General features: G+C 35.8%; 2 protein-coding genes and 2 pseudogenes across 6 annotated transcripts; all 4 read left to right on the forward strand.

Annotated features, from left to right (window-relative positions):
* The first annotated feature begins 448 nt into the window (after positions 1–448).
* Positions 449–2,342, forward strand: LOC116132591 (annotated as a pseudogene).
* A 2,613-nt stretch (positions 2,343–4,955) lies between these two features.
* LOC116132599 (probable pre-mRNA-splicing factor ATP-dependent RNA helicase DEAH2) lies at positions 4,956–27,606 on the forward strand. Of its 4 annotated transcripts, XM_031418257.1 has the most exons (8): positions 4,960–4,977; positions 23,727–24,058; positions 24,507–24,709; positions 24,847–25,931; positions 26,341–26,466; positions 26,563–26,801; positions 26,978–27,096; positions 27,273–27,606. In XM_031418257.1, exons 2-8 carry the CDS (start codon positions 23,774–23,776, stop codon positions 27,388–27,390), a joined length of 2,175 nt encoding a protein of 724 aa, XP_031274117.1. In that variant the 5' UTR covers positions 4,960–4,977; positions 23,727–23,773; the 3' UTR covers positions 27,391–27,606. The 4 variants fall into 4 exon arrangements, 2 of the variants coding, with proteins under 2 accessions (XP_031274118.1, XP_031274117.1); XR_004128432.1 differs by lacking the exons at positions 26,978–27,096; positions 27,273–27,606 and having other exon boundaries at positions 4,956–4,977; positions 26,229–26,466; positions 26,563–26,704; XR_004128433.1 differs by lacking the exons at positions 26,978–27,096; positions 27,273–27,606 and having other exon boundaries at positions 4,956–4,977; positions 26,247–26,466; positions 26,563–26,704.
* LOC116132592 lies at positions 5,116–7,228 on the forward strand (annotated as a pseudogene).
* On the forward strand, positions 19,206–21,262 carry LOC116132602 (probable glycerol-3-phosphate acyltransferase 3). 2 transcript variants are annotated; one of them, XM_031418264.1, is made up of 3 exons: positions 19,206–19,343; positions 19,463–19,905; positions 20,187–21,262. In XM_031418264.1, the coding sequence occupies exons 2-3, from the start codon at positions 19,531–19,533 to the stop codon at positions 21,069–21,071; spliced, it is 1,260 nt and encodes a 419-aa protein (XP_031274124.1). In that variant the 5' UTR covers positions 19,206–19,343; positions 19,463–19,530; the 3' UTR covers positions 21,072–21,262. The 2 variants fall into 2 exon arrangements, with proteins under 2 accessions (XP_031274124.1, XP_031274123.1); XM_031418263.1 differs by having other exon boundaries at positions 19,207–19,905.
* Positions 27,607–27,667: the final 61 nt, after the last annotated feature.

Below are 27,667 nucleotides of genomic sequence, written 5' to 3' on the forward strand. Positions count from 1 at the left end.
AGAAAATACCTTTTTCTTAGTAGATAAGGGGCGTTGGGCAGAGATTATGAACTAGATTATATGTCAAGTAGTAATCGGTTCCATTAATGGGGTGGGTAATGCTGAATAATCCTTGTATAAACAGGTAGAGGCATCGCCGGTGAGCCAAAATGTTGCCCATATGCATGTCCACAAGTTGGATGTAATCGTGGGAGAACTACAACACCTTCAATGTCATTAACACTAATTGGTTCACGTCATTTGACAAAGTCAAACTTTAGCATTCATTTCATGTTGAAAAAGGTGAATTAGTAAACGTGTTCTTAATCATTTGGAACCGTGTGAGCGTCCAAAAAAGTTGAAATCACATGGAGTTCGTACCAACCTGGCACTGAATAAGGGATAAAAGAGTTAGAGACTAGGCATGCTTGTAATAATTATGAAATGTGAGGGCATTCTTGAATCGATCATGTATAAAAGCGCAAAAGTTCTGTCTGCTAAAACTCGTACTGAGAACAAGGCGAAGGCGCAAATATGTCTTTGAAGTTTTTTTTTCGAAACCCTCTTCTTTTTTCTATCGAATTCTCTTCAAACATTTTAGGAACTCAAAAAGCTCCACAGAGCTGTCAGCAACAACATAGCAAATTTCAAAGGTACAATTCTCTGCTCACAGATCAGACCTTTCAAACCAAATTTGATCTTCGATGTTGAAGGAGCTTTATTGAAATCCTCATATTGTTCCCTATTTATGCTTGGCTTTTGAAGCTGGAGGTCTTTTCAGGGCTTTATTCTACTCGTTTCATATCATTTATTGTTTAGCTGGTGAAGAGATGGGCTTGAAAATAATGGTCATGATCTGCTTCTTTGCGATTAAACAAGACAACTTCAGAGGTGGAACAGCTGTTCTGCCAAAGTTTTTCTTGGAGAATGTTGGGTTGGAAATCTATGAGGTGGTGAAAAGAGGAGCAAAAAGGTCGCGCGTAAGTAATATACCTAAAGTAATGATTGATAGTTTCTTGAGAGATTATTTGGAGATAGATGTTGTAGTTGGACGAGGCTAAAGGTTTTCTGTGGGTACTTTGTTGGACTCATGGAAGAGAGAAAGAAAGAAAAGCTTGTTTTACAGGAGAACAATAGTGTGTTATCGGCATTACTCGCTTCAACAAGTCCCTTGATGGACATAAGTTGTTCCTTCAGTGTAAGGTGAGTTTTTTATCTATATATCTTTTTGGAAATTAATCCACTTCATGTTCTTCATCAAAATGAAAAGTACAAAGAGTACTAAAAAACAGTAGAAGATGTTTTCGTACTTTCGTCTGACATTTAGTTTAAGTCAACATTGCCTTATCTTATATAGATTGAAAATTTACTTTTACAAAAAAATAATCAAGATTCCGTTTTGATATCAACTAAAATACTGAGTAAAACTGCACTTTTAAGAATCCACTTTCTATGCTTTTGTTTCGTATTGTAACAGGAGATTATACGGTGAGAAGAACTGACAAGAGGAGCTGGCAACAGCTACCAAAGAGATAAATACCCAAAACCGCTCATTTCCATGATGGTAGACTGGCTTTTAGTCCAACCGTGTTGGCTACGGTGCCTGTTCATGTGGATTCCATTTGGTTTCATTCTTGCTATCTTCAGGGCTGTTGTTGCCTTAACTCTTCCCTTCAATATTTCCATCCCCATATTAATCTTTTCAGGGTTATTCCTTTCCGTAGATCAACCAAATAGTTCCCACTCATCGCCCAACCCAACTCAAAGCATCTCCTTTATGTTTGTAACATAGAACATTACTAGACCCTTTATATCTTTCTTTTACATTAAAGAAAAACTTACAGCAGTCACACAGTCTAAGCAGAATGTCAGAGATCTTGGCACCAATCAAAAACGTCGATTAACAAGAAACCGGGATCAAGATGCAAAAATGATGGAAAGGCTATTAAAAAAAGGGGACTGGTAGTTTGCCCAGAAGGGACCACATGTAGAGAACCATATCTCTTAAGATTTAGCCCGTTGTTTGCAGAGATGAGTGATAACATAGTTCCTGTAGCTGTAACAGTCACGTTACAAGTTTTATGGAACAACTGCAGGTGGGCTCAAGTGCCTTGATCCACTTTTCTTTCTTGAACCCATCTCCAAGTTACACTGTGCAGTTGCTTGATTGTGTATCCGGACTGTCCAAGTGTGTTAATGATGAAAAATCAAGATTCGGTGTGGCCAATCATGTGCAAAGTCAGCTCGCCCATGCATTAGGCTTTGAACTACCAAGCTTACAAGGAGAGATAAGTACCAGATTCTGGCAGGCAATGACGGGATAGCTTGCACAAGTAAAAAACCCTAAGTCCATACCGTGCCTTGTAAAATACCACCGCAGCCAAGTTGCAACGTGACTTGTATCAAATTCTTAATGACAGTATATATGGTCTTCTTTGTACCCTTTGGTTCTTTTAGATAAGTAGGCAAAAACAAAAACATAATTTTCTTTTTTAATAAGTGATTACCAGTTGTAACTTGTAATATATTTTGAATCTCCTTTTTTATTAATTTAATTATTATCTATTTCTTGTGTGTTGTTGTTGATCTAGTAATGCATGGTATATGTTACTAAATTTTTGTTCTGGATTGAATAAAGTGCTTAATAGACCAACTTCTGATTTTTTTGTCATATTCTATATCAACAGCTTATCGTAATTAGGATTAAGAAATGATTGATATATAATTTGGTTTGCTCAAAGTTAAAGCACTTCTCGTCAAAAATGAGGAATCAATATTCAACGGCCATATTAAATGAGGTTGAGGCAGGGGCCAGCAGGCGTACTTTCTCTAGATAGATGATAGAGGTTCCCCGAAATTAAGGGCAAGTACAGTAACTCTACCTCGTAGAAAGTAGAAACTAATAGCGTTTGAAGCTTATAGCATGCAGCGTTCATTGGGTATAAAATTGTTATTTCATTATACTTATAAGACTGAATATTGGGAGAATAAAATGAATATGTGATAAGTGATAAAAATGCCATCAACTAAATTAAAAATTATGATTAATTTAATTATTTAATAAAGAATTAATACTATATTTTAAATTCATTGTTTTTGTTTTAATATAGAATTCTACCAAAAAAATACTCTCTTGTTTTTTATAAATCTGTTTTGATGGTATAAATTTTTTTTCAAATTAAATGACGTGTTTGTCTTTCAACCACATCTCCAATCTCCACTTTTTTCCATGACCCACATCTCTCTTCTCTCTCTCCTCTCTCTTCTCCTCTCTATCTTAATTATTATATATATAATATTATATATAATATATCCTCTCTTTTAATAGGAGATAGAAAATGATAAAATATAAAAATTTTTTTAATTATTTAAATAATTCACTTATGTGTGCTGCAAAATCAAAGAAAAAAGTCAAATTGGAGAGGAGATTAAAAGTCATTTTATTGAAACGGAGAGAAGTATTAAATTTAATGACCAGTCAATGTCAACTCTCGTCATTGAACAAATGTCAACATTTACAAATACTCGTTATTAATACTAAATTATAAATAATAACATTGAAATAAAAATCATAAAACAAAAGATAGAAAATTTAAATACAACAAAAGGTCAAATAATATTTCATGGATTCCTCCGGGAATTAGATTCTTACAAAATTTGAGAAATCTTTTACTTGTGTTTCTATGGTTCAATTTCAATATTATGTGAGTCTGTCTAATATAACATGTCTTTATTTTTATTTAGTTGCTAACAGCAAACTTATTAACTAGACTAGCAGACTCGTGATTGTTTAAACATTTTAATCAGAGCATTTCTGATTTTCGAAATATTAGCTAAACTGTCATGATTCATGGTATTATTTCTAATGTGGAAGAATGAAGCAATTCTTGTATTGACTTTATTAGCTACCCTTGGTGCAAGTTGACCTGAAAACTCAATCACTTGCCGTAAGAAAGTCAGAAAAATGGTAAGTGAATATTGTAGACGTCATATACAGATACTAGCTTCATGTATTCACAGGTTTGCCATGTGACTGTCTGAAATGATTTAGTGACCTAACAAAAATATAAATATGATTGAATGATCATGAATTTGTTCGAATACCTAATAAGCTTACCCATATGAACAACAAAATTTGTATATACTATTTATTGGGACCTCCCAACCAACAGATTAGCTGGTTTATGGCAATTTTTCATGTGCCCATATAATTGTATATCCCAGTGTTGTCTGAAATCAAACATGCCAGCTGCTGCCCACATCCTCACTTGCAGTACTTCATAAGATTTTCCCATTTTCGAAAACCTGAATACCACCATTCCGAATGTCAATCACCAAATAGTGTACACAACACAGGATCATGGTGGCCTGCTGCTAGCTAATTCTACTTGGCCCACTCATAAACTTGTCTTTATATGCATACAATATATTATTTATTTAAAACGCTTGTGTTGTCTCTGGAACATAAACCTTTCACAAGTCTTATAATTCTTTGATAGAGCTGTAATTACTCTTACAAACAAATTGGGTAATACCTAAGCTAACTATTTTACTCAATTTACAGTTCAATTATGGTCACAATCTGTGGAACCAATCAGATTGAAAAACGTCTCTTGATTTATTAAAAATATGGTGTTAAGTTAAGCATTTGTTAACAATACTGGGATCTTGCCAAAATTTAAAGGTGAAAAACCGTGATCTCATAATATATTGACAATTGGATCACTAAGCATAAATGGGCCAATTAAAATTTCCTTATAGGCCCATATAAGGAAATTTAATTGGGCTTGTCAAGTATGTCCATTAACCATGACATTGTGAGGCTGTCGGTTGAGACTTGAGACTCAAGAGAAGTCCCAGAATAATAAATATAAAAAACGGGGACAAATCAGTAAATCTGGAAAATTCCTCTCCGTCATTCTTTAAACCGCTCCTGCTACATAATTTAACCCGCCTCCCTCACAATCTCCTTTCTAGGATTTTTTTTTTTTTTATTATATCTTCACTCGAGTTCTAAGCAGTTGGGTGTCATAAGGGTTTGGATGGGAACGGAGAGGAAGAGAGGTGAGCTTGTTTGATGTGGTAGACGAGCATCGGTCTCAGCGAAGTGTAGCCAAATCAAACGGTGCGGAGCCACGATGAACAATAACAATAGTTTGATTAATCGATGGAATGGGAAGCCTTACTCGCAGAGGTATTACGAGATACTGGAGAAGCGTGCAACTTTGCCCGTCTGGCATCAGAAGGAGGATTTTTGCAGGTCTTGAAAGCCAATCAAGTTCTGATATTGGTCGGTGAGACTGGTAGTGGGAAAACTACTCAGGTTAGTCTGGAATTTTTTTCCACAAAACGACACGGAACAATAACGACAAATAATGTTTTAGCTAATGCTTTCTTTTTTCACTGATGTTCGTTTAATGTTTTGGATTATGATTTGATACTTATAAGTTATTAATTTATTTGATGTATCAATGGTAACTTCTATATTTAATGAAAAGACCGTCTATTGAAGCAGCATAGGGGATAAACATCTTTACTTTTGAGTTACATATATACCTTTAACTAGTTATTTCATGCATTGGCAAATGTTGTAGACCTCATATTTATCCAGAGCTTTAGGAAGCAAAAAATATTTAGAGTTTGGGATACCTTTACAAAATTGCAAAAGTGCAGTGTTGGAAGCTATTTCATGCGAATTTGAACTATTTGAAATAATTTAAATGAAGTTGTTTGAGTGGCTAAGTTAGAATTGTTTTTCGCTACAGATTCCTCAGTTTGTATTGGAAGCTGTTTGATATAGAAACCCCTGATAGACGTAGGAAGATGATGGTTGCGTGCACCCAGCCTCGTAGGTGGCTGCAATGTCTGTTTTCCGGCGTGTTGCAGAAGAAATGGAGTAGCTATTGGAGAAGAGGTTGGTTATAGCATCCGTTTTGAGAGTCAGCAGTGCAAGAACAGTTTTGAAGTAAGTTCTTTGTACACACAAGTCCTTTTATATTTGTGGTGCTGTTAACTTAATTGTCTTCTACTTTTCATTTTTTAGGGGAACTTTACTGGTGTGGCAATTTTATTTAGTTTTTGCTGTTTTGCTTGGCAGGTATCTAACAGATGGTATGCTTTAAGAGAGGCAATGACTGATCGTTTTGGAACGATACAAAGTAATTTCTGATGAGGCTCATGAAAGGACATTGGCCACAGATGTGCTATTTGGTCTTTTGAAAGAAGTGTTGAAAAATAGGCCTGATCTGAAACTAGTTGTCATGAGTGCAAAATCTTGAGGCTGAAAAGTTCCAGGGTTATTTTAATAGTGCACCACTCATGAAGGTTCCTGGTAGGCTTCATCCAGTGGAAATTTTCTATACTCAGGAACCGGAGGAGGGACTATCTGGAGGCAGCTATTCGAACAGTTGTGCGATACACATGTGTGAACTCCAGGGGACATACTTGTTTTTCTAACTGGAGAGGAGGAAATTGAAGATGCATGCCGCAAAATATCTAAGGAGGTTGCTAATTTGGGTGACCAAGTGGGCCCTGTAAAAGCAGTGCCTCTGTATTCCACTCTTCCTCCAGCTATGCAGCAGAAAATTTGAACCTGCTCCACCTCCACTTAAAGAAGGGGGACCTCCTGGAAGGAAGATTGTAGTCTACAAACATCGCAGAAACTTCTTTGACCATGATGGAATATTTATGTGATTGATCCAGGGTTTGCTAAACAAAAGGTTTATAATCCACGAGTGCGCGTGGAGTCTTATTGGTATCTCCAATATCAAAAGCAAGTGCACATCAGCGATCGGGCGTGCTGGAAGAACTCAACCGGGTAAATGTTTTCCTCTACACTGAGAAAAGTTTCAATAATGATCTTCAGCCACAGACCTATCCAGAAATATTGCGATCAAACCTAGCAAATACAGTGCTTACCTTGAAGAAACTGGGCATAGATGACACTGGTACATTTTGATTTTAGGACCCCTGCTCCTGAGACACTGATGCGAGCATTAGAAGTGTTAAATTTGGGAGCACTGTGATGATGGGATACTTGACAGATCTTGGGGAAAGATGAGTGAATTTCCATTAGATCCTCAGATGTCAAAGATGCTTGTTGAGAGTCCAAGAATACAACTGCTCGAATGAAATTCTTTCAGTTTCTGCCATGCTTTCAGGTATGTTGCTTTCATTTTCTTATTTTGCGTCTGTCTTGAGTCTGGTCTTTAAAAGGTTAGGAGGTGCTGCTAGGATGCCTCATCCTTGAAAGCATCCTATCTGCCAGCATGTGTGCAGACATGGCTCTGCATGATGTTAGATTTTTAACGCTTTCATGTGTATCTAGATATACATGCTTGCAGTTAAATATGTTGAGTGTCTAGTTAGGTTGTCATCAGCAACTGTCTTGAAAAAGATTTAATAGTTTTTGTGTCAAGAAACACAATTGTGGAGTAATTTTCTGATTTTTTTCATTCATTGTAATTCAACAATATATAGACTAGATATAAAAACATTTACAAAGAAAAAAATAAAAGAATTAATTACAGAAAATATCTTATAATTATGAAAGAAATAATATTCTATAATTAAGAAGATTGGCACTATCAATCTCTTAATTATAGGATATTATAGCACTACCCCTCAAGTTGGAGTATGGATATCACGTATGCCTAACTTGTCTAAAGCATCATCAAATGCATTGTTTACTACGGCTTTGGTAAGAATATTGGCTAGTTGGTCTTTAGACTTCACAAAAGAAAATATAATGATCCCAACTTCCAGTTTCTCCTTAATGAAGTGTTTATCAATTTCCACATGCTTCGTCCGATTGTGTTGAACTGAATTGTGGGCAATTTCTATAGCTAAAGTGTTATCACAATAAAACTTCATTGCATCCTGAGAGTCAACCCTCAAATCTCTTAGAACTTGACCTTGCTACTACCAGTTGCTTTTTACTCCTCCGAGTCACAAGGTTTCCCCTACAACAGTAAAGTATCCTGAAGTAGATCTTCTGTTATCAGTTGAACCAGTCTAATCTGCATCAGTATAACCTTCTATCTTCAGATGATTATGCTTAGTGAAAAGTAACTCTTTACCTGGAGCAGACTTCAAATAATTAAATATACGTTTCATGACATCCATGTGAGGTTTACAAGGATCATGCATACACTGGCTCACTACACATACTGAATAAGTAATATTTGGCCTAGTATGAGACAAATAAATCAATTTTCCAACAAGTCTTTGGTACCTTGCCTTATCAGTAGAAGTTGTATCCAAACAATGAAACAACTTATGGTTTTGTTCAAAAAGAGTATTCAAAGGCTTACATCCAAGCATACTTATTTCAGTTAACAAATCAAGAATATATTTTCGTTGAGATAAGAAAATACCATTTTTTGATTTGGCTACCTGAATCCCAAGACAGTACTTCAAGTCACTAAGTTGTTTCATTTCAAACTCTGAGGCTAAGTGCCATTATAAGTTCTCAATTTCATCTTGATCATCACCTATCACCATCATATCATCAACATAGATAATCAAAGCAGTAATTCTACCCATTCGGTGCTTTAAAAACAAAGTGTGAATTGAGTTGCTTTGTTTATAGCCGAAGTTCTTCATAGACTTGGTGAATTTGCCGAACCAAGCTCTTGGAGATTGTTTTAAACCATACAATGCCTTCTTGAGTTAGCACACCTTTGTTACATTTGAGTACTTCTCTATACCTGAAGGAAGATCCATATACACTTCTTCTGTAAGATTCTTATCCAAGAAAGCATTTTTTACATCAAATTGAAAAAGTGGTCAATCTCGATTAACTGCAAACAACAAGAGCACTCTAGCTGTGTTAAGCTTTGCAACTGGTGCAAAAAAGTGTCTTCAAAGTTAATCCCATAAGATTGCTTATACCCTTTTGCAACCAACCGAGCTTTGTACCTTTCAATGGTCTCATCCACCTTATGCTTGACTGCAACTACCCATCTACACCCCATGGTCTTCTTTCCCTTCGGTAAAGGCACAAGTTCTTAAGTAGCATTCTTTTCAAGTGTTGCCATTTCTTTAGCCATGACTTGGGTCCATCTAGCATCTGTTAAAGCTTCTTGCACTTTACTAGGAATAGAGATAGACGATAACTGTAGCACATAAGATGCATATGACTTGGACAATTTTTCTAAAGACATGTCATCACTAATGGGATATCTAACTTTGGATTTAGGATTAGGCTCATATTTAATGGGTGGTATACCATGGTTACTATGTGCTGGAAGACGATATTGAGACAATTGGGATTCAAAATTAACATCATCAACAATCGTAGAATTAGGATTAATGGGTACCTTTGAATGAGTCTAAGAAGAAGATTGACCCAGTGGTTTTGTTGCTTTGTTAGAAGACATTGTACTATCATGGAAAGAATCATCTTCGGAGTTTAGAGCTGTTTGTTTAGCAATTGGGAACCTTTCCCCTTCGTTAGTCGATCGGTGGTATCACCTTCTAGTTGTTTGGAACAAATCTGAGACGAAGTCTTCATCCGTAAATTCCTCGGTCACTCGATTTTCTTCTTTCGGTTCTTTTGGTTATCCAAGAAAGATCCAAGACAAAGAATTATTTTCCATAGCATCTTCGGACGTCTGATTTCCTTCGTCTAAATATTTGGGAAAAAACGCATGTAGTTTTTCATGATTAATCCACCCCCCACCCCCCACGGAAGTGGTAAGCTAGTCATTGGTGTCTTGTAGACAAGCTCTTTCTCATGAAAAATAACATTCATGGAAACATAAAATCTTTGAGAAGATAGATCATAACACTTGTAGCCCTTTTGATTGATCCCATATCCCACAAAAACACACTGCATTGCACGAGACTCAAGTTTAGTAAATTGATGTGGATGCAAGTGGACATAGACCACATATTCGAAAATTCGAGGAGCCAAGAGTACCACCACTGACATTTGTGGTCATGTTGGTTATGCACAACAACATTTAGAGCAAGTTAATAGCAGTTCCTGATAACCAACATGACCACAAATGTCACACATGCCAAACTGCCGAAGCAACAGCAACAGGCGACACATTCATTGACATCAAGGAAACACACACTGCACAGACTACAACATTTACAAAAACACCTTTAAACAGTAACCTAAAAAAAGTATGTTAGTAAAAGTACTATTACACCAAAACAAAAGGCAGAATTTCCAACCATTTATTAGCATAAATATTCCATTATTACTCCAATCTTAATTGATAACCATCGGTTCCTTTTTGTTTCCTCACTGAGAGATAACTATCTACACCAATCATTTAGATGAGCTTTTTTCATTTTGCAAGACAAATTGTGTGACATTTGTGGTCATATTGGTTATGCACAACAACATTTGGAGCAAATTAATAGCAGTTCCTGATAATTCCAACATGACCACAAATGTCACATAGGCCAAACTGCAGAAGCCATAGCAACAGGCACACAATCGCCAAACACTCCGTGGGCATCAAGGAACACACACTGCACAAACTACAACATCTACAAAAACACCTTTAAACAATAACCTAAAAAAAGTAGGTTAGTAAAAGTACTATTACACCAAAACAGAAGGCAGAATTTCCAACCATTTATTAGCATAACTATTCCATAGTTACTCCAATCTGCAATTTCCTTTACACCATTAATTGGGTTGATATTAAATAGAGAGAAGAGAGACTAACCATAGCCAAGGAGCTCAGATTGTCAAAAACTGAAACAAAACAAAATATACAAATCTTAGAAGACTAAATTACATTGAAGCAATGGTGCATATTCCTTTAGAAAACGATTAATTTAGTACTATAACATACATCAATGGAGTCGTTGCCGGTTGCCCTGCACTTACCCACTTGGAAGTAAATGTGGCAGTCGAAAAAACTATACTCTTGACAAGGAACTCAACCGTGCAACTCGTGGGTGCAAATGACAGTAGAGAGGTGATAGCGAGAAAGGTCGGCTTGGCTACATCGGCGAAATTGATATTTTTCCAATATCACAAAATAGGGGAAAAAGAAGTTAGATGCCAAGGAATTCGTGTATAAATTTCCTTCTTTCCAATAATAAGAGACATTAAAAATAGAAACTCATAAAAGAAAAGCACAATACTGACTCCCAACAACCTCAGACTTACAACATTCTGTTTGGTTTGTTCTTGCCCAAATACATATTTTATTGCTTAGGTGGTTGAAGCTAATTTCTGTTTTATTCCCCCAATTTTAGCTTGTTAATATCATTCAATGCATCTTCAAGCATCTTAGCTCTCTCATCACAAGTATCCCTTTGCTGTGTAACTGTTTGGACCTGTACCTCCAAAGCTTCGCATCTCTCTGCTAAAGCTAGAATAATAGTTGATGATGAGCTAAAGCTACCCATGCCCAGCCCACCGCTACACTTTTTTTCTCTCATATCCTTGACATACGTCATATCACCACAACCCTAATAATTGAAAGTAAAAGTGAATCAAATTCAATCATGCAGGAAAAAAAACAAAAATATTGTTAATATTATAATTAACATCCGTATCATTTGATTCTCATTTCCTCGTACAAATGATAGTAATGCTTACTGTACAAAAATAATAGTGTTTTTCCAATGGTCTTCCTTTTATTTTAAACCATAAGGCTCTACTTCTTTCCACAAGATTCACAAAGGAAGGATGCGTTTCTTCACAAAAAGATAAAAAAAATGTCAATCTTACATATTTAGTCTATAAGCATATTGTGGTAAGAAAGAGAATGAAGAATGAGTCTTACTCCTTCCAACCAGTTTCTTTCTTCTATAAATGCTTCAAAAGTAACGACAACATCATAATTTAAATAGATAGAACAATGCACAACATTTGAAACTCCTTGAACTTGAGATTTGCATTCATCCCAACTTTTATATATGTCAGCCTCACGCCTAACATAAACTACGTAAAGTTTACCCATCTGCACAAAAAAAAAAAAAAAAAAAAAAAAAAAAAAAAAAAAAAAAAAAAAAAAAGAGAGAGATTGAACAGGCGCAACAAAATAAGGGAAAGAAAAAACAAACATAGGCTCATGGTTGACATTTTTTTAAAGTTGACATTTTTTGTGGAAAAACCGAAAAAGATTGGAAAGAAAATAGATACTTCTCATCTTTAAAGTTCCATAGTAGTCAAAAGATTTACCTTTTAACCGCAATAGTGATAAATTTCATAAAAATGCAGGTTAAGTTCCATGTTAATGTTATTCTAGATAACCAATTTAATGAAATCCACACAACTCTATCAATCAGAATAATGACAAAAGCCAATATTGCTAGCTAATACAAGAAGACAATAATAAAGTGTAAAATAGCCAGACTTAAAATGTAGAGTATGGATTTGTAATTGAAGAAAAACTAGAAATGTGAAAGCTGAAGTTTTCAGAAGAAAATGATGGATGGGTTAAAAGTGTAAACAATCAGATAGGCAGACAGTTGTGGAATTCAAACCAGAGGTTGGAACACCTGAAGAAAAAGCAGAAGTTGAAAAACTTTGGAATCACTTCACCAAAAACCTTTCTTTGTCTATTCAGTAAACAACATTATATATGGTCAACCCACCATCTTCACGCCACTCTCACCCATCATCTCAGTTTTATAGACACAATACATTGCAATTCTACAACCCCCATTCAATGAATGTTAACTCCTCTTTAATGGCATTAAACATCACATTATGATATTTTAATTGAATTTGGTAATATTTATGTGTGTGTGTGTGTGTGTGTGTGTGTGTGTGTGTGTGTGTGTGTGTGTGTGTTTCGGAGTTGAAAGCAACATTGTTGTCATAAATTTTATAATAAAATTTGTAATAAGTTTGATAATTACCACAGACGACCGGAGACGACCACAGCAAAAGGTGAAGCAGTGAAGAAGACGACCAAAGACGAATGTGACAGTGTCTGGCAGTAGAGATGTCATCGGCGACAACGTCACGTGATCTCCTTTGCGATGTGATTTGTAAAGATCTAATTTGTGAAACGGGTTTTTTTTGAAGTAGGGATTTGCAGGATGTGTTCTTCAGTTTCTGATTTATGATTTTTTAACTTTGATTTGTGAATTGAGACACAGTGATGGCGTGAATCTAGATTCAAAGTGTGTCTGTTGATTTCGAAATTTTAGGGATTTAAGAAAAATCCCCAAATGGAGTTTTAGGTTATATGAGTTAAGGGGTGCAATTGTCATTTTTTAAACTTGAAAACAACCTATGACCCCCAGAACTCTGAAAAATCACAAAAAACCCCTTTTAGCTTGTTGAAGCTCACGAGCCGAGCCACACCCGGATCGAACTTGGCTCAGCTTGTTTCATGAGTTGCTCGAGCTTGAATTCTGCTTGAGTTGCTGTAAGCCGAATTCGAGTTTTTTGCAAGCCAAGCCCAAGTGGGTCGCAAGCGACTTAAATCTCATACCTAAATGGACCCGTACCCTATATTATTTGGATAATGTTAGGCTTACAAAGACCTTTACAAAGAATCCCTTACAAAGTGACATGGCATGTTCCACTTCAACAACCACATCACTTATATGCCACGTCACTTTCCCTCGAAATTAAAAAAAAAAAATTCAAGAACTCTAAATTCAAAATTTTCAAAACCCTAAATCAATTTTGATTTCCCAAAATTAAAACCCTCCATGGCTGCCACAACCACCGCCTCTAAAATTTTTTCTCTGAAAATATTCTTCACCTCCGTGACTGCCACAACCACCACCTCTACCACCATCAGCGCCATTATCGCCTCTAAAATTCTATAGTATGTGGATGATATATTGAAATTCAGAACTGGTAATGATGAGTTCTAGTGACATATAATATTTAAATTGAACTTGATTAAAGTAAATCCATTAACAGTTGGTATTCTTGTATTTTTTATCTGAAAATTTTAGTTGAGCTTGAAACTGACCCTTTTTTGCTTCATATCATATGGATGGAGCTCATTTCTAAAATGTGAAATCCTTTTATTGTGGAGTATTAAGATTCTTGGGTAGAAAAGGTATGTTGTTCTTGTATTATTTAATTAAATTCTAAACATCCATACGAGGCTTTATTTTTTATGTTGTTCTTTCCTTCCTATGTGACTTTGTGGTCATTTTATCATCAGATTTTTGATGAGATTGAGCATGTTGTTTACCTAACATTTGGATTGATTAGTCGAAAAATAAAACGCTAAAAAAATAGTCCTCGATTCACCCACAATCAAGATCCATTACCAGCTAAAAAACTGAGTAAAACGGGGTATCGAGCCTATGTGATTTTGTGGTCATTTTATCATCAGATTTTTAATTAGATCAAGCATATTGTTTACCTAACCTCATTATTGATTAGACGAAAAAGAAAAAGCTTCAAAAATAGTCCTCGATTCGCCCACAATCGAGATCCATTATTGGCTAAAAAACTAAGTAAAACGGGATATCAGGCTTATGCGGCTTTTTGCTCGTTTTATTGTCAGATTTGGGAAAAAATCGAGTATGCTGTTTACCTAACATTAGTATTGATTAGACAGAAAACAAAACGCCCTAAAAATAGTCCTTGATTCACCCACAATAGAGATCCATTACCGGTTAAAAAACTGAGTAAAACGAGGTATCGAGCCTATGCAACTTTTTGCTCTCAATTATGATTTCCCAAAATTAAAACTCTCCATGGCTACCACAACCACCAACTCTAAAATTTTTCCTCTAAAAATATTCTTCACCTCCATGGCTGCCACAACCACCATCTCTACCACCATTGGCGCCGTTATCGCCTCAAAAATTATGTAGTCTGTTGATAATATATTGAAATTCAGAATTGGTAATGATGAGTTATAGTGACAGATAATATTGAAATTGATCTTGATTAAAGTAAATCCATTGGTAGTTGGTTGTCTTGTATCTTTGATTTAAAAATTTTAGTTGAGCTTGAAGCTGACCCTTTTCTGCTTCATATCATATGGATGGAGCTTATTTCTAAAATACGAAATTCTATTTTTGTGGTCATTTTATCATCAAATTTTCGATGAGATCGAGCATGCAGTTTACCTAAACTCAATGTTGATTACACAGAAAAGAAAATGCGCAAAAAATAATTCTCGATTCACCCAAGAATCTTTGTACTCCACAATAAAAGGATTTCTTGCCCTTTGGATGCCAATCTGAATATCCATGGATTCGAAAACATGTATCCACTATATGACCAGTACCATTACAGTGAGTACACTTCTGATCCTTCTTTGAGGTAGACATTTTCCTAAAGGCCATTACAACCCCTTCTCCAATTTTGCCTCCAAGCACAGCATCTTGGTGATTAGCTTCTGCACAAACCATAGCATAAACAACTTGTAAATCTAGAAGTGGTTTAGTAGCAAGTACGCGACCTCAAACCCCATCTAACTGAGGGTCAACACCAGCAAAAAACATATACACATGTTGGGAGTCGTATATTTCACAATATCATTGGCACACTCCATGGTACAATCATCTATATCATCAAGTTCCTGCCATATTTTCCGTAGTTTGCCAAAATAAGAAATAATAGAACCTTCATTCAGGCGGACAAAAATTTCCTGGCAGTGTAGTTGATAGACTTTTGATGCATCCTGGTCAACCAAATATGTCCGTTTGGCAGCCTCCCATATTTCCTTCGTCGTAGCCAACCGAAGGAAGAGAGATCTGATGTCCTTTGTCATTGCATCAAGGAGCCGAGATTTGACCAAGTAGTTTTCATCTTCCCATGCTTCATATTCCTCCGAACGAACATCTTTTGGTGCAACCTTAGTACCCGAAATAAAACCCCAACATTTCCTCCCACGGATCTTATTTTGAGCGATTAAAGACCACTCAACATAATTGGTACCATCAAGTCATTTCGAAGTGATTACAGAATAAGTTTCCTACATATGGAATTCAGCTGATATAGCAGTAGATTCATTCTTCTTTAAAGAATCATTACTACTTTCTTCTAAATCACCCATAGAAAGATATAAAAAATTTCGCAACAGGCTGATATGAATAGAAACAACAATTGTGAACACAAGACCAAGCTTCAATTCCTAGGGTAAAGAAGAAGAGATTGAAGGAGGCTCTGATACCATGTCAATAAACACAATTGTGGAACAATTTTTTGATGTATTTCATTCATTGTAATTCTACAATATATAGGCTAGATACAAGAACATTTACAATGAAGAAATAAAAGAATTAATTATAGAAAATATCCTATAATTATGAAAGAAATAATATCATATAATTAAGAACACTGACCATATCAGTCTATTAATTATAGGATATTCTAGATATGTGTAGCACATATGAGTATTGTGATAAGTGATCACTTGTTTTATAGGATATTCTAGATATGTGTAGCACATATGAGTATTGTGATAAGTGATAACTTGTTTTATCACTACCAACGCTTTACAAACATTTACAAGCAGCAATCAGTCCATCACAATCTTTCCAGTCACTTTAATTAATGCTTGAAATGGTAAGATCCACAATCCCATCCTGCAAGTACATACTACAGCATCTCTTGGTTCATTTATTGTTAATGGGATCAAATTAAACTACGTGAAAGTAAGCTTCAAATACAAAATCTAGATTCTGTGTACTTTCTGAAAATTTCCGTCACGAACTCTTCTTTTCACGCATTTTGGTTTGACGTTAATCATCAACATGCATGCATGCATGACCTTGTGGAGCATTGAACATTAATTTTGTTTCATATACATGTTTGGACAACAACAATGGTGTAGTCTCTTTTTCAATGGTCCATTATTATCAGTATTTTCATTTTAGTAATATCCCTAAACAGCCCATCTCCAGGATTATGAATGGACAATATATCGATCTTTTGGCAATAGAAAGACTCGATCTCTACCCTCCATTGGAGCAAATCTTTTATAATAAAGGCAGCATGGCATTTGGGGCCCAATCACCATATCTCCTTTCTAAATTCTTCTTGCTATTTCTGTTATACCACACACAACCACATGAGCGCTCCCCGTCCGGGAGATTAATTCAAAAGCGTGGTCGGCTGAAGACTTTTGAGGGTATTTTTTTAATATGGATCTAGTATTAAGCGTTTGATGTTATGTGATACATATCTTTGAACCAACAACAGTGGACTTTTGTTAGGGCTAGGCACCTTTTGAAAACCAAATTAGGAGTGAAAATGAAAGTTTTGATTGGGGACGTTATAAATAGGGCGATTCAATGGCAGTATTATTGAATTACCATATTCACCGTGTCCGACCATGTAGATGTAGTATAGTATTATTATGTACACATTTGCGTGCAACTCTACAGAATAAACGCGCTTAATATTCGCAAGGGAATGGTCAAATACTGAAAATTTCAAACATTTAATACCCAAGTCCAAGTCCAAGTTAACAGTTATCCTCTCCTATGTCATGAATCCGGAAGTATCCTTTCTCCTTTCAGTGTAGCTTTCATCTCCTATGGGCCTCCCATGTCGGCTCAAGCCACATTTGCAGTCTTTTGCCGATATATAGTTATCAACCTATCTATAATATTAAACATCTTTTTTTTGTTGAAAATAACTCTTAACTGCTTGATTAGTGTATTTGCATCCATGGTTTAGTCTTTTTAAGCTGATGTAAAAGTAAAACAACTTGAATGGGAATTGCTTATTTATTAGGAAGCTCATCCTCTGCGTCAACCCTTGGCTCTTTCATCGAACGGCTAATGTAAACACTAAACATATCGAAACCAACTGGCATGATCACTTATTTCTTATTATCAAACGGATTGAAGAGCCATTAATGGGCCTTCCCTGTCATTAATGGAGTCAAAAGCAGTGGACCGAAAAGTTTAGAGGGCATGTACGTTCTAATACGCAGTTGGCGTCTGTTAATGGGTACCCACTAAACCCTGGATCCCGAGATTAGTCTCTTCTAATTAAGCCCTTGTCTATTTAACGTCTTAGTTGAGATTATAAATTATATAATATTATTGCAGAATCTGCAAATTTATGTAGACATAACTGATCTTGGCTTAATTGGTAACAGACATACCCTTATGCTACTTAATTATGGAAGAAACTTGTATGATTTTCAATTACACAAAGTTTCTTGATAATTGATATATGTGTTTTTGATTAATTATCAGATGTATGCAAAAAATATAAATGAAATCAATTTATATTCAAAAGTTCATATATTTGTTAGCACTGATTTGGAAAATCAATTATTGAATGTTTAAGTTTGATCACTTCAAATGTCCACCAGCTGTCCACCTAGTTAGTCCATCGATCAGAGACACAGTCAAATCCTTGAGCCTTTACGCTGGCAGTGCACAGCAGTGGTCAGTGTAGGACCAGTGGGACTATGCCAACCGTTGCGAGATTAGCTTTGAACCATAATGGCGACCCGCGACAGGACAGGCATATTGAAATATATATCATTTAAATCTCATAACTACAATTAATTAAATAATTTATCTTCTTAACTTGTTCATTTTTTTTTTTTTTGCGTAATAATTCATTCCTCAACACCACCAAGTGCACAAGTAGTAAATACCTTTCATTAATTTCTACATTACTTAGACTACAAAAGTTGATGAAAAAAATTGACAAGAGTAGTATTGGCACCACTAATCAGCCGAAATTTACGGTCACATGTTTTTAGCTTAATAAATTATTTGATGCATATTTATTAGATTTTATTATCATTTAAAGCCGTCTAATATGTACACAAGTTTTAGAAATACCTTTTTTCTTAGTAGATAAGGGGCGTTGGGCAGAGATTATGAACTAGATTATATGTCAAGTAGTAATCGGTTCCATTAATGGGCTGGGTAATGCTGAATAATCCTTTGTATAAACAGGTAGAGTCATCGCCGGTTGAGCCAAATTGTTGCCCATATGCATGTCCACAAGTTGGATGTTAATCGTGGGAGAACTACAACACCTTCAATGTCATTAACACTAATTGGTTCACGTCATTTGACAAAGTCAAACTTTAGCATTCATTTCATGTTGAAAAAGTTGAATTAGTAAACGTGTTCTTAATCATTTGGAACCGTGTGAGCGTCCAAAAAAGTTGAAATCACATGGAGTTCGTACCAACCTGGCACTGAATAAGGGATAAAAGAGTAAGAGACTAGGCATGCTTGTAATAATTATGAAATGTGAGGGCATTCTTGAATCGAACATGCATAAAAACGCAAAAGTTCTGCATATATCATTCTGTCTGCTAAAACTCGTACTGAGAACAAGGCGAAGGCGCAAATATGTCTTTGAAGTTTTCTTTTTTCGAAACCCTCTTCTTTTTTTTCTATCGAATTCTCTTCAAACATTTTAGGAACTCAAAAAGTCTCCACAGAGCTGTCAGCAACAACTATAGCAAATTTCAAAGGTACAATTCTCTTGCTCACAGATCAGACCTTTCAAACCAAATTTTGATCTTCGATGTTGAAGGAGCTTTATTGAAATCCTCATCATTGTTCCCTTATTTTATGCTTGTGGCTTTTGAAGCTGGAGGTCTTTTCAGGGCTTTTATTCTACTCGTTTCATATCCATTTATTTGTTTAGTTGGTGAAGAGATGGGCTTGAAAATAATGGTCATGATCTGCTTCTTTGCGATTAAACAAGACAACTTCAGAGTTGGAACAGCTGTTCTGCCAAAGTTCTTCTTGGAGAATGTTGGGTTGGAAATCTATGAGGTGGTGAAAAGAGGAGGCAAAAAGGTCGGCGTAAGTAATATACCTAAAGTAATGATTGATAGTTTCTTGAGAGATTATTTGGAGATAGATGTTGTAGTTGGACGAGAGCTAAAGGTTTTCTGTGGGTACTTTGTTGGACTCATGGAAGAGAGAAAGAAAGAAAAGCTTGTTTTACAGGAGAACAATAGTGATGTTATCGGCATTACTCGCTTCAACAAGTCCCTTGATGGACATAAGTTGTTCCTTCAGTGTAAGGTGAGTTTTTTTATCTATATATCTTTTTGGAAATGAATCCACTTCATGTTCTTCATCAAAATGAAAAGTACAAAGAGTACTAAAAAACAGTTGAAGATGTTTCCGTACTTTCGTCTGACATTTAGTTTAAGTCAACATTGTCCTTATCTTATATAGATTGACAACTTTACTTTTACAAAACAATAATCAAGATTCCGTTTTTGATATCAACTAAAATACTGTGTAAAACTGTACTTTTAAGAATCCACTTTCTGATGCTTTTGTTTTCGTTATTGTAACAGGAGATTTACATGGTGAGAAGAACTGACAAGAGGAGCTGGCAACAGCTACCAACAGATAAATACCCAAAACCGCTCATTTTCCATGATGGTAGACTGGCTTTTAGTCCAACCGTGTTGGCTACGGTCGCCATGTTCATGTGGATTCCATTTGGTTTCATTCTTGCTATCTTCAGGGCTGTTGTTGCCTTAACTCTTCCCTTCGATATTTCCATCCCCATATTAATCTTTTCAGGGTTATTCCTTTCCGTAGATCAACCAAATAGTTCCCACTCATCGCCCAACCCCAACTCAAAGCATCTCCTTTATGTTTGTAATCATAGAACATTACTAGACCCTTTATATCTTTCTTTTACATTAAAGAAAAACTTTACAGCAGTCACTTACAGTCTAAGCAGAATGTCAGAGATCTTGGCACCAATCAAAACCGTCCGATTAACAAGAAACCGGGATCAAGATGCAAAAATGATGGAAAGGCTATTAAAACAAGGGGACCTGGTAGTTTGCCCAGAAGGGACCACATGTAGAGAACCATATCTCTTAAGATTTAGCCCGTTGTTTGCAGAGATGAGTGATAACATAGTTCCTGTAGCTTGTAACAGTCACGTTACAATGTTTTATGGAACAACTGCAGGTGGGCTCAAGTGCCTTGATCCACTTTTCTTTCTCTTGAACCCATCTCCAAGTTACACTGTGCAGTTGCTTGATTGTGTATCCGGACTGTCCAAGTGTGTTAATGATGAAAAATCAAGATTCGATGTGGCCAATCATGTGCAAAGTGAGCTCGCCAATGCATTAGGCTTTGAACCTACCAAGCTTACAAGGAGAGATAAGTACCAGATTCTGGCAGGTAATGACGGGATAGCTTGCACAAGTAAAAAACCCTAAGTCCATACCGTGCCGTGTAAAATTACCACCGCAGCCAAGTTGCAACGTGACTTGTATCAAATTCTTAATGACAGTATATATGGTCTTCTTTGTACCCTTTGGTTTCTTTTAGATAAGTAGGCAAAAACAAAATCATACATTTTTCTTTTTTAATAAGTGATTACCAGTTGTAACTTGTAATATATTTTGAATCTCCTTTTTTTTATTAATTTAATTATTATCTATTTCTTTTTGTTGTTGTTGTTGTTGATCTAGTAATGCATGGTATATGTATACTAAATTTATTGTTCTGGATTGAATAAAGTGCTTAAATAGACCAACTTCTTGATTTTTTTTGTCATATTCTATATCAACAGTTTATCGTAATTAGAGATTAAGAAATTGATTGGTATATAATTTTGTTTTGCTCAAAGTTAAAGCACGTCTCGTCATAAAAATCGAGGAATCAATATTCAACGACCATATTAAATGAGGCTGAGGCAAGGGGCCAGCAGGCCATACTTTCTCTAGATAGATGATAGAGGTTTCCCCGAAATTAAGGGCCAAGTACAGTAACTCTACCTCGTAGAAAGTAGAAACTAATAGTGTTTTAAGCTTATAGCATACAGTCGTTCGTTGGGTATAAATTGTGATTTCATTATTTACTTATAAGATTGAATATTGGAAGAATAAAATTATATATGTGATAAGTGATAAAAATACCATCAACATAAATTAAAAATTATGATTATATATTTAAATAAAGAATTTAATACTATATTTTTAAATTCATTGTTTTTGTTTTAATAATAGATAATCTACCTAAAAAAAATGCTCTCTTTGTTTTTTTATAAATGTTGTTTTGATGGTATAAATTTTTTTTTTCAAATTAAATGAGGATGATTTGTCTCTGACCCACATCTCCATTCTTCACTTTTTTTCATGACCCACGTCTCCTCTGTCTCTCTCTTATCTTATTTCCTCCCCTCATCTCTTCTCTTCCAATAGGAAAAAGAAAATGATTATATATTAAATTATTTAAATAATTCACTTACGAGCTGTAAAACCAGGGGAAAAAAATCAAATTGGAGAGAGAAACTTAAAACATCATTTATATTGAAACAAGGGAGTATTAAATTTAATGACCGGTCAACGTCAACTCTCATCATTAAACAAATGTCAACATTTACAAATACTCATTTTATTAATACTAAATTATAAAATAATAAATCTATAAAACAAAAGATAGAAAATTTAAATACAACAAAAGGTCAAAATAATAATTTCATTACTTGTGTTTCTATGGCTCAATTTCAATAATTGATGTGAGTCTGTCTAATATAACATGTCTTTATTTTTTATTTATGTTGCTAACAGCAAACTTATTAACTAGACTTAGCAGACTCGTGATTGTTTAAACATTTTAATCAGACGCATTTCTGATTTTCGAAATATTAGCTAAACTGCATCATGATTCATGTTATATTTCTAATCTAGGTATGGATTGAAGCAATTCTTGTATTGACTTTTATTAGCTATCCTTTTCGGTGCAAGTTTGACCTTGAACAAACTCAATAGAGAGTCAGAAAAATGGTAAGTGAATTTGTAGATACCAGCTTCATGTATTCACAGGTTTTGCCATGTGCACTGTCTGAAATGAATTTATTGTACCTAACATAATATAATATATGATTGAATGATCATGAATTTGTTCGAATATAAGCGCTCTTGCTCCGTATACCATTCAAATCAACAAAATTTGTATATACTATATATTGGGACCTCCGAATCAACAGATTAGCTGGTTTATGGCAATTTTTCATGTGCCAGTATAATTGTATATCCCAGTGTTGTCTGAATCAAACATGCCAGCTCTGCTGCCCACTCCTCACTTGCAGTACTTCATAATTGCCTAAAAGATTCTCCCTTTTTCGAAAACCTGAATACCACCATTCCGAATGTCAATCACCATAAATAGTGTACACAACACAGGATCATGGTGGCCTGCTGCTAGCTAATTCTACTTGGCCCACTCATAAACTTGTCTTTATATGCATACATATTTATTATTTATTTAAAACGCTTGTGTTGACTTGTCTCTGGAACATAACCTTTCACATGTCTTATAATTCTTTTGATAGAGCTGTAATTACCTTTACAAACAAAAATTGGTTAATACCTAAGCTAACTATTTTACTAAATTTATCAGTTCAATTAATGGTCACAATCTGTGAACCAATCAGATTGGAAAAACGTCTCTTGATTTATTAAAAATATGGTGTTAAGTTAAGCATTTGTTAACAATACTGGGATCTTGCCAAAATTTAAAGGTGAAAACCCTCATCTCATAATATTTGTACATTTTGCAATTGGACTCACTAAGCATAAAATGGCCCAATTAAAATTTCCTTATAGGCCCATATAAGGAAATTTTAATTGGGCTTGTCAAGTATGTCCATTAACCCATGACATTGTGAGGCTGTCGGTTGAGACTTGAGACTCAAGAGAAGTCCCCAGAATAATAAATATAAAAAACAGGGACAAATCAGTAAATCTGGAAAATTCCTCTCCGTCATTCTTTAAGCCGCTCCTGCTGCATAATTTAACCTAGCCTCTCTTCACAATCTCCTTTCTAGGGTTTTTTTTTCTTTTTTTTAAAAAAAAAAAAAAAAAAACTATATCTTCACTCGAGTTCTAAGCAGTTGGGTGTCATAAGGGTTTGGATGGGAACGGAGAGGAAGAGGAAGGTGAGCTTGTTTGATGTGGTAGACGAGACATCGGTCTCAGCGAAGTTAGCCAAATCAAACGGTGCTGGAGCCACGATGAACAATAACAATAGTTTGATTAATCGATGGAATGGGAAGCCTTACTCGCAGAGGTATTACGAGATACTGGAGAAGCGTGCAACTTTGCCCGTCTGGCATCAGAAGGAGGATTTTTTGCAGGTCTTGAAAGCCAATCAAGTTCTGATATTGGTCGGTGAGACTGGTAGTGGGAAAACTACTCAGGTTAGTCTGGAATTTTTTTCCACAAAACGACACGGAACAATACCGACAAATGATGTTTTAGCTAATGCTTTCTTTTACTTTCACTTGATGTTCGTTTAATGTTTTGGATTATGATTTGATACTTATAAGTTATTAATTTATTTGATGTATCAATGGTAACTTCTATATTTAATGAAAGACCGTCTATTGAAGCAGCATAGGGGATAAACATCTTTACTTTTGAGTTACATATATACCTTTAACTAGTTATTTCATGCATTGGCAAATGTTGTAGACCTCATATTTATCCATGAGCTTTAGGAAGCAAAAAATATTTAGAGTTTGGGATACCTTTACAAAATTGCAAAAGTGCAGTGTTGGAAGCTATTCATGTGAATTTGAACATATTTGAAATAATATTAAATGAAGTTGTTTGAGTGGCTAAGTTAGAATTGTTTCTTCGCTACAGATTCCTCAGTTTGTATTGGAAGCTGTTGATATAGAAACCCCTGATAGACGTAGGAAGATGATGGTTGCGTGCACCCAGCCTCGTAGAGTGGCTGCAATGTCTGTTTCTCGGCGTGTTGCAGAAGAAATGGATGTAGCTATTGGAGAAGAGGTTGGTTATAGCATCCGTTTTGAAGATGTCAGCAGTGCAAGAACAGTTTTGAAGTAAGTTCTTTGTACCCACACAAGTCCTTTTATATTTGTGGTGCTGTTTAACTTAATTGTCTTCTACTTTTCATTTTTTAGGGGAACTTTTACTGGTGTGGCAATTTTATTTATGTTTTTGCTGTTTTGCTTGGCAGGTATCTAACAGATGGTATGCTTTTAAGAGAGGCAATGACTGATCCGCTTTTGGAACGATACAAAGTAATTATTCTTGATGAGGCTCATGAAAGGACGTTGGCCACAGATGTGCTATTTGGTCTTTTGAAAGAAGTGTTGAAAAATAGGCCTGATCTGAAACTAGTTGTCATGAGTGCAACTCTTGAGGCTGAAAAGTTCCAGGGTTATTTTAATAGTGCACCACTCATGAAGGTTCCTGGTAGGCTTCATCCAGTGGAAATTTTCTATACTCAGGAACCGGAGAGGGACTATCTGGAGGCAGCTATTCGAACAGTTGTGCAGATACACATGTGTGAACCTCCAGGGGACATACTTGTTTTTCTAACTGGAGAGGAGGAAATTGAAGATGCATGCCGCAAAATATCTAAGGAGGTTGCTAATTTGGGTGACCAAGTGGGCCCTGTAAAAGCAGTGCCTCTGTATTCCACTCTTCCTCCAGCTATGCAGCAGAAAATATTTGAACCTGCTCCACCTCCACTTAAAGAAGGGGGACCTCCTGGAAGGAAGATTGTAGTCTCTACAAACATCGCAGAAACTTCTTTGACCATAGATGGAATAGTTTATGTGATTGATCCAGGGTTTGCTAAACAAAAGGTTTATAATCCACGAGTGCGCGTGGAGTCCTTATTGGTATCTCCAATATCAAAAGCAAGTGCACATCAGCGATCTGGGCGTGCTGGAAGAACTCAACCGGGTAAATGTTTTCGTCTCTACACTGAGAAAAGTTTCAATAATGATCTTCAGCCACAGACCTATCCAGAAATATTGCGATCAAACCTAGCAAATACAGTGCTTACCTTGAAGAAACTGGGCATAGATGACCTGGTACATTTTGATTTTATGGACCCCCCTGCTCCTGAGACACTGATGCGAGCATTAGAAGTGTTAAATTACTTGGGAGCACTTGATGATGATGGATACTTGACAGATCTTGGGGAAAAGATGAGTGAATTTCCATTAGATCCTCAGATGTCAAAGATGCTTGTTGAGAGTCCAAGATACAACTGCTCGAATGAAATTCTTTCAGTTTCTGCCATGCTTTCAGGTATTGTTGCTTTTCATTCTTCTTATTTTGCGTCTGTCTTGAGTCTGGTCTTTAAAAGGTTAGGAGGTGCTGCTAGGATGCCTCATCCTTGAAAGCATCTCTATCTGTCCAGCATGTGTGCAGACACTGGCTCTGCATGATGTTAGATTTTTAACTGCTTTCATGTGTATCTAGATATACATGCTTGCAGTTAAATATGTTGAGTGTCTAGTTAGGTTGTCATCAGCAACTGTCTTGTCTGGGATCCATGCCCCCGGTTGGCATGCACCATAGGATTCTAAGTAAGTGCTGATGCAGATAGTTGCAGTTTCTCAGTATTCTCTCATGAAGCAAATGGTGTCGTCCGCCTCTATGCATCTGCTGACCTACCGTGGGCCTCTTCTGTGATAACCAAATATTCTTTCTTTAGTACCCAATTGCTTTGTCCGGCCTAGGGAGGCTCAGAAGGCTGCAGATGAAGCAAAAGCTAGGTTTGGGCACATCGACGGGGATCACCTGACGCTCTTAAACGTATACCATGCTTACAAGCAAAACAGTAAGTACTTTTTTTATTTGTTCTCTTTTTCTCAATGAGTTTATTATCCGTATATTAGATGCTAATTTTGCTTTTTTATTTGTAAATGGGTTGCAGACGAGGATCCATCTTGGTGCTATGAAAATTTTGTCAATCACAGGGCATTGAAGGCTGCTGATAATGTTAGACAACAGCTGGTTCGCATCATGTCACGGTTCAACCTCAAGTTATGCAGCACTGATTTTAATAGCCGGGACTACTATGTCAACATCAGAAAGGCTATGCTATCTGGATATTTCATGCAAGTAGCTCACCTGGAACGCACTGGACACTATTTGACAGTTAAAGATAACCATGTATGTGTTTTTTTTTTTCAGTAAATTATTTAATAAATGTTGCACATTTAGAGTTTGGTCCTTTTTATTTGTTTTCTTTATTAATCTTTGCTTTTCACACTGATTCCATGTTTATTTTTATTTTAGGATATGGTAATAATGTATTAAAAAGTTGTTTTCCATTTCGCACTTTTCAGGTGGTACATTTGCATCCATCAAATTGCCTGGATCACAAGCCAGAGTGGGTCATCTATAATGAATATGTTCTTACCAGTCGGAATTTTATCCGTACAGTTACGGATGTTCGTGGTGAATGGTGAGTTTTGTGTTGTTAACCGTGTTATTGGTCCTTCCCTTGTCCTGGTCATTGATTTTTGCCAAATCTTATGACTCATTCCATTTGAAACTTATAAACTATTTTAATAAATAAATCGAGTTTGGTGATAGTTTATGATGATGTCGCTCAATAAGCAAAATCTGTTTTGACTGCAGGCTAATTGATATAGCACCACACTACTACGATCTTACAAACTTTCCCCAATGTGAGGCCAAACGTGTTCTTGAGAAGCTTTACAGGAAGCGGGAGAAGGAGAGGGAGAACCGAAAATGAAAGTATGAATATTATTGTATTCCAAGATGAGATGGGAGTCGTGTTTTGAGAGCTATATAATATATTAATTATATGACCTGTAGAAGAACTTGTTAAATTCTATGTACCATTTCCTACAATTGGGAGATCCTACTGACCTTTTCATTTGTAGAATCAGCCCTTCAGTTTGTTTTTTGGGATATGATTGGAGTTCAATTGTTTTTCATCATTTGGTTATGACTCAGCTCATTATGTTCTGTGGTTCAGTGATTTATTCGCCTCTATATTTATAAAAAAA

Source organism: Pistacia vera, unplaced genomic scaffold (assembly GCF_008641045.1).
Source record: "Pistacia vera cultivar Batoury unplaced genomic scaffold, PisVer_v2 Contig256, whole genome shotgun sequence".
Taxonomy (NCBI): Eukaryota; Viridiplantae; Streptophyta; class Magnoliopsida; order Sapindales; family Anacardiaceae; genus Pistacia; species Pistacia vera.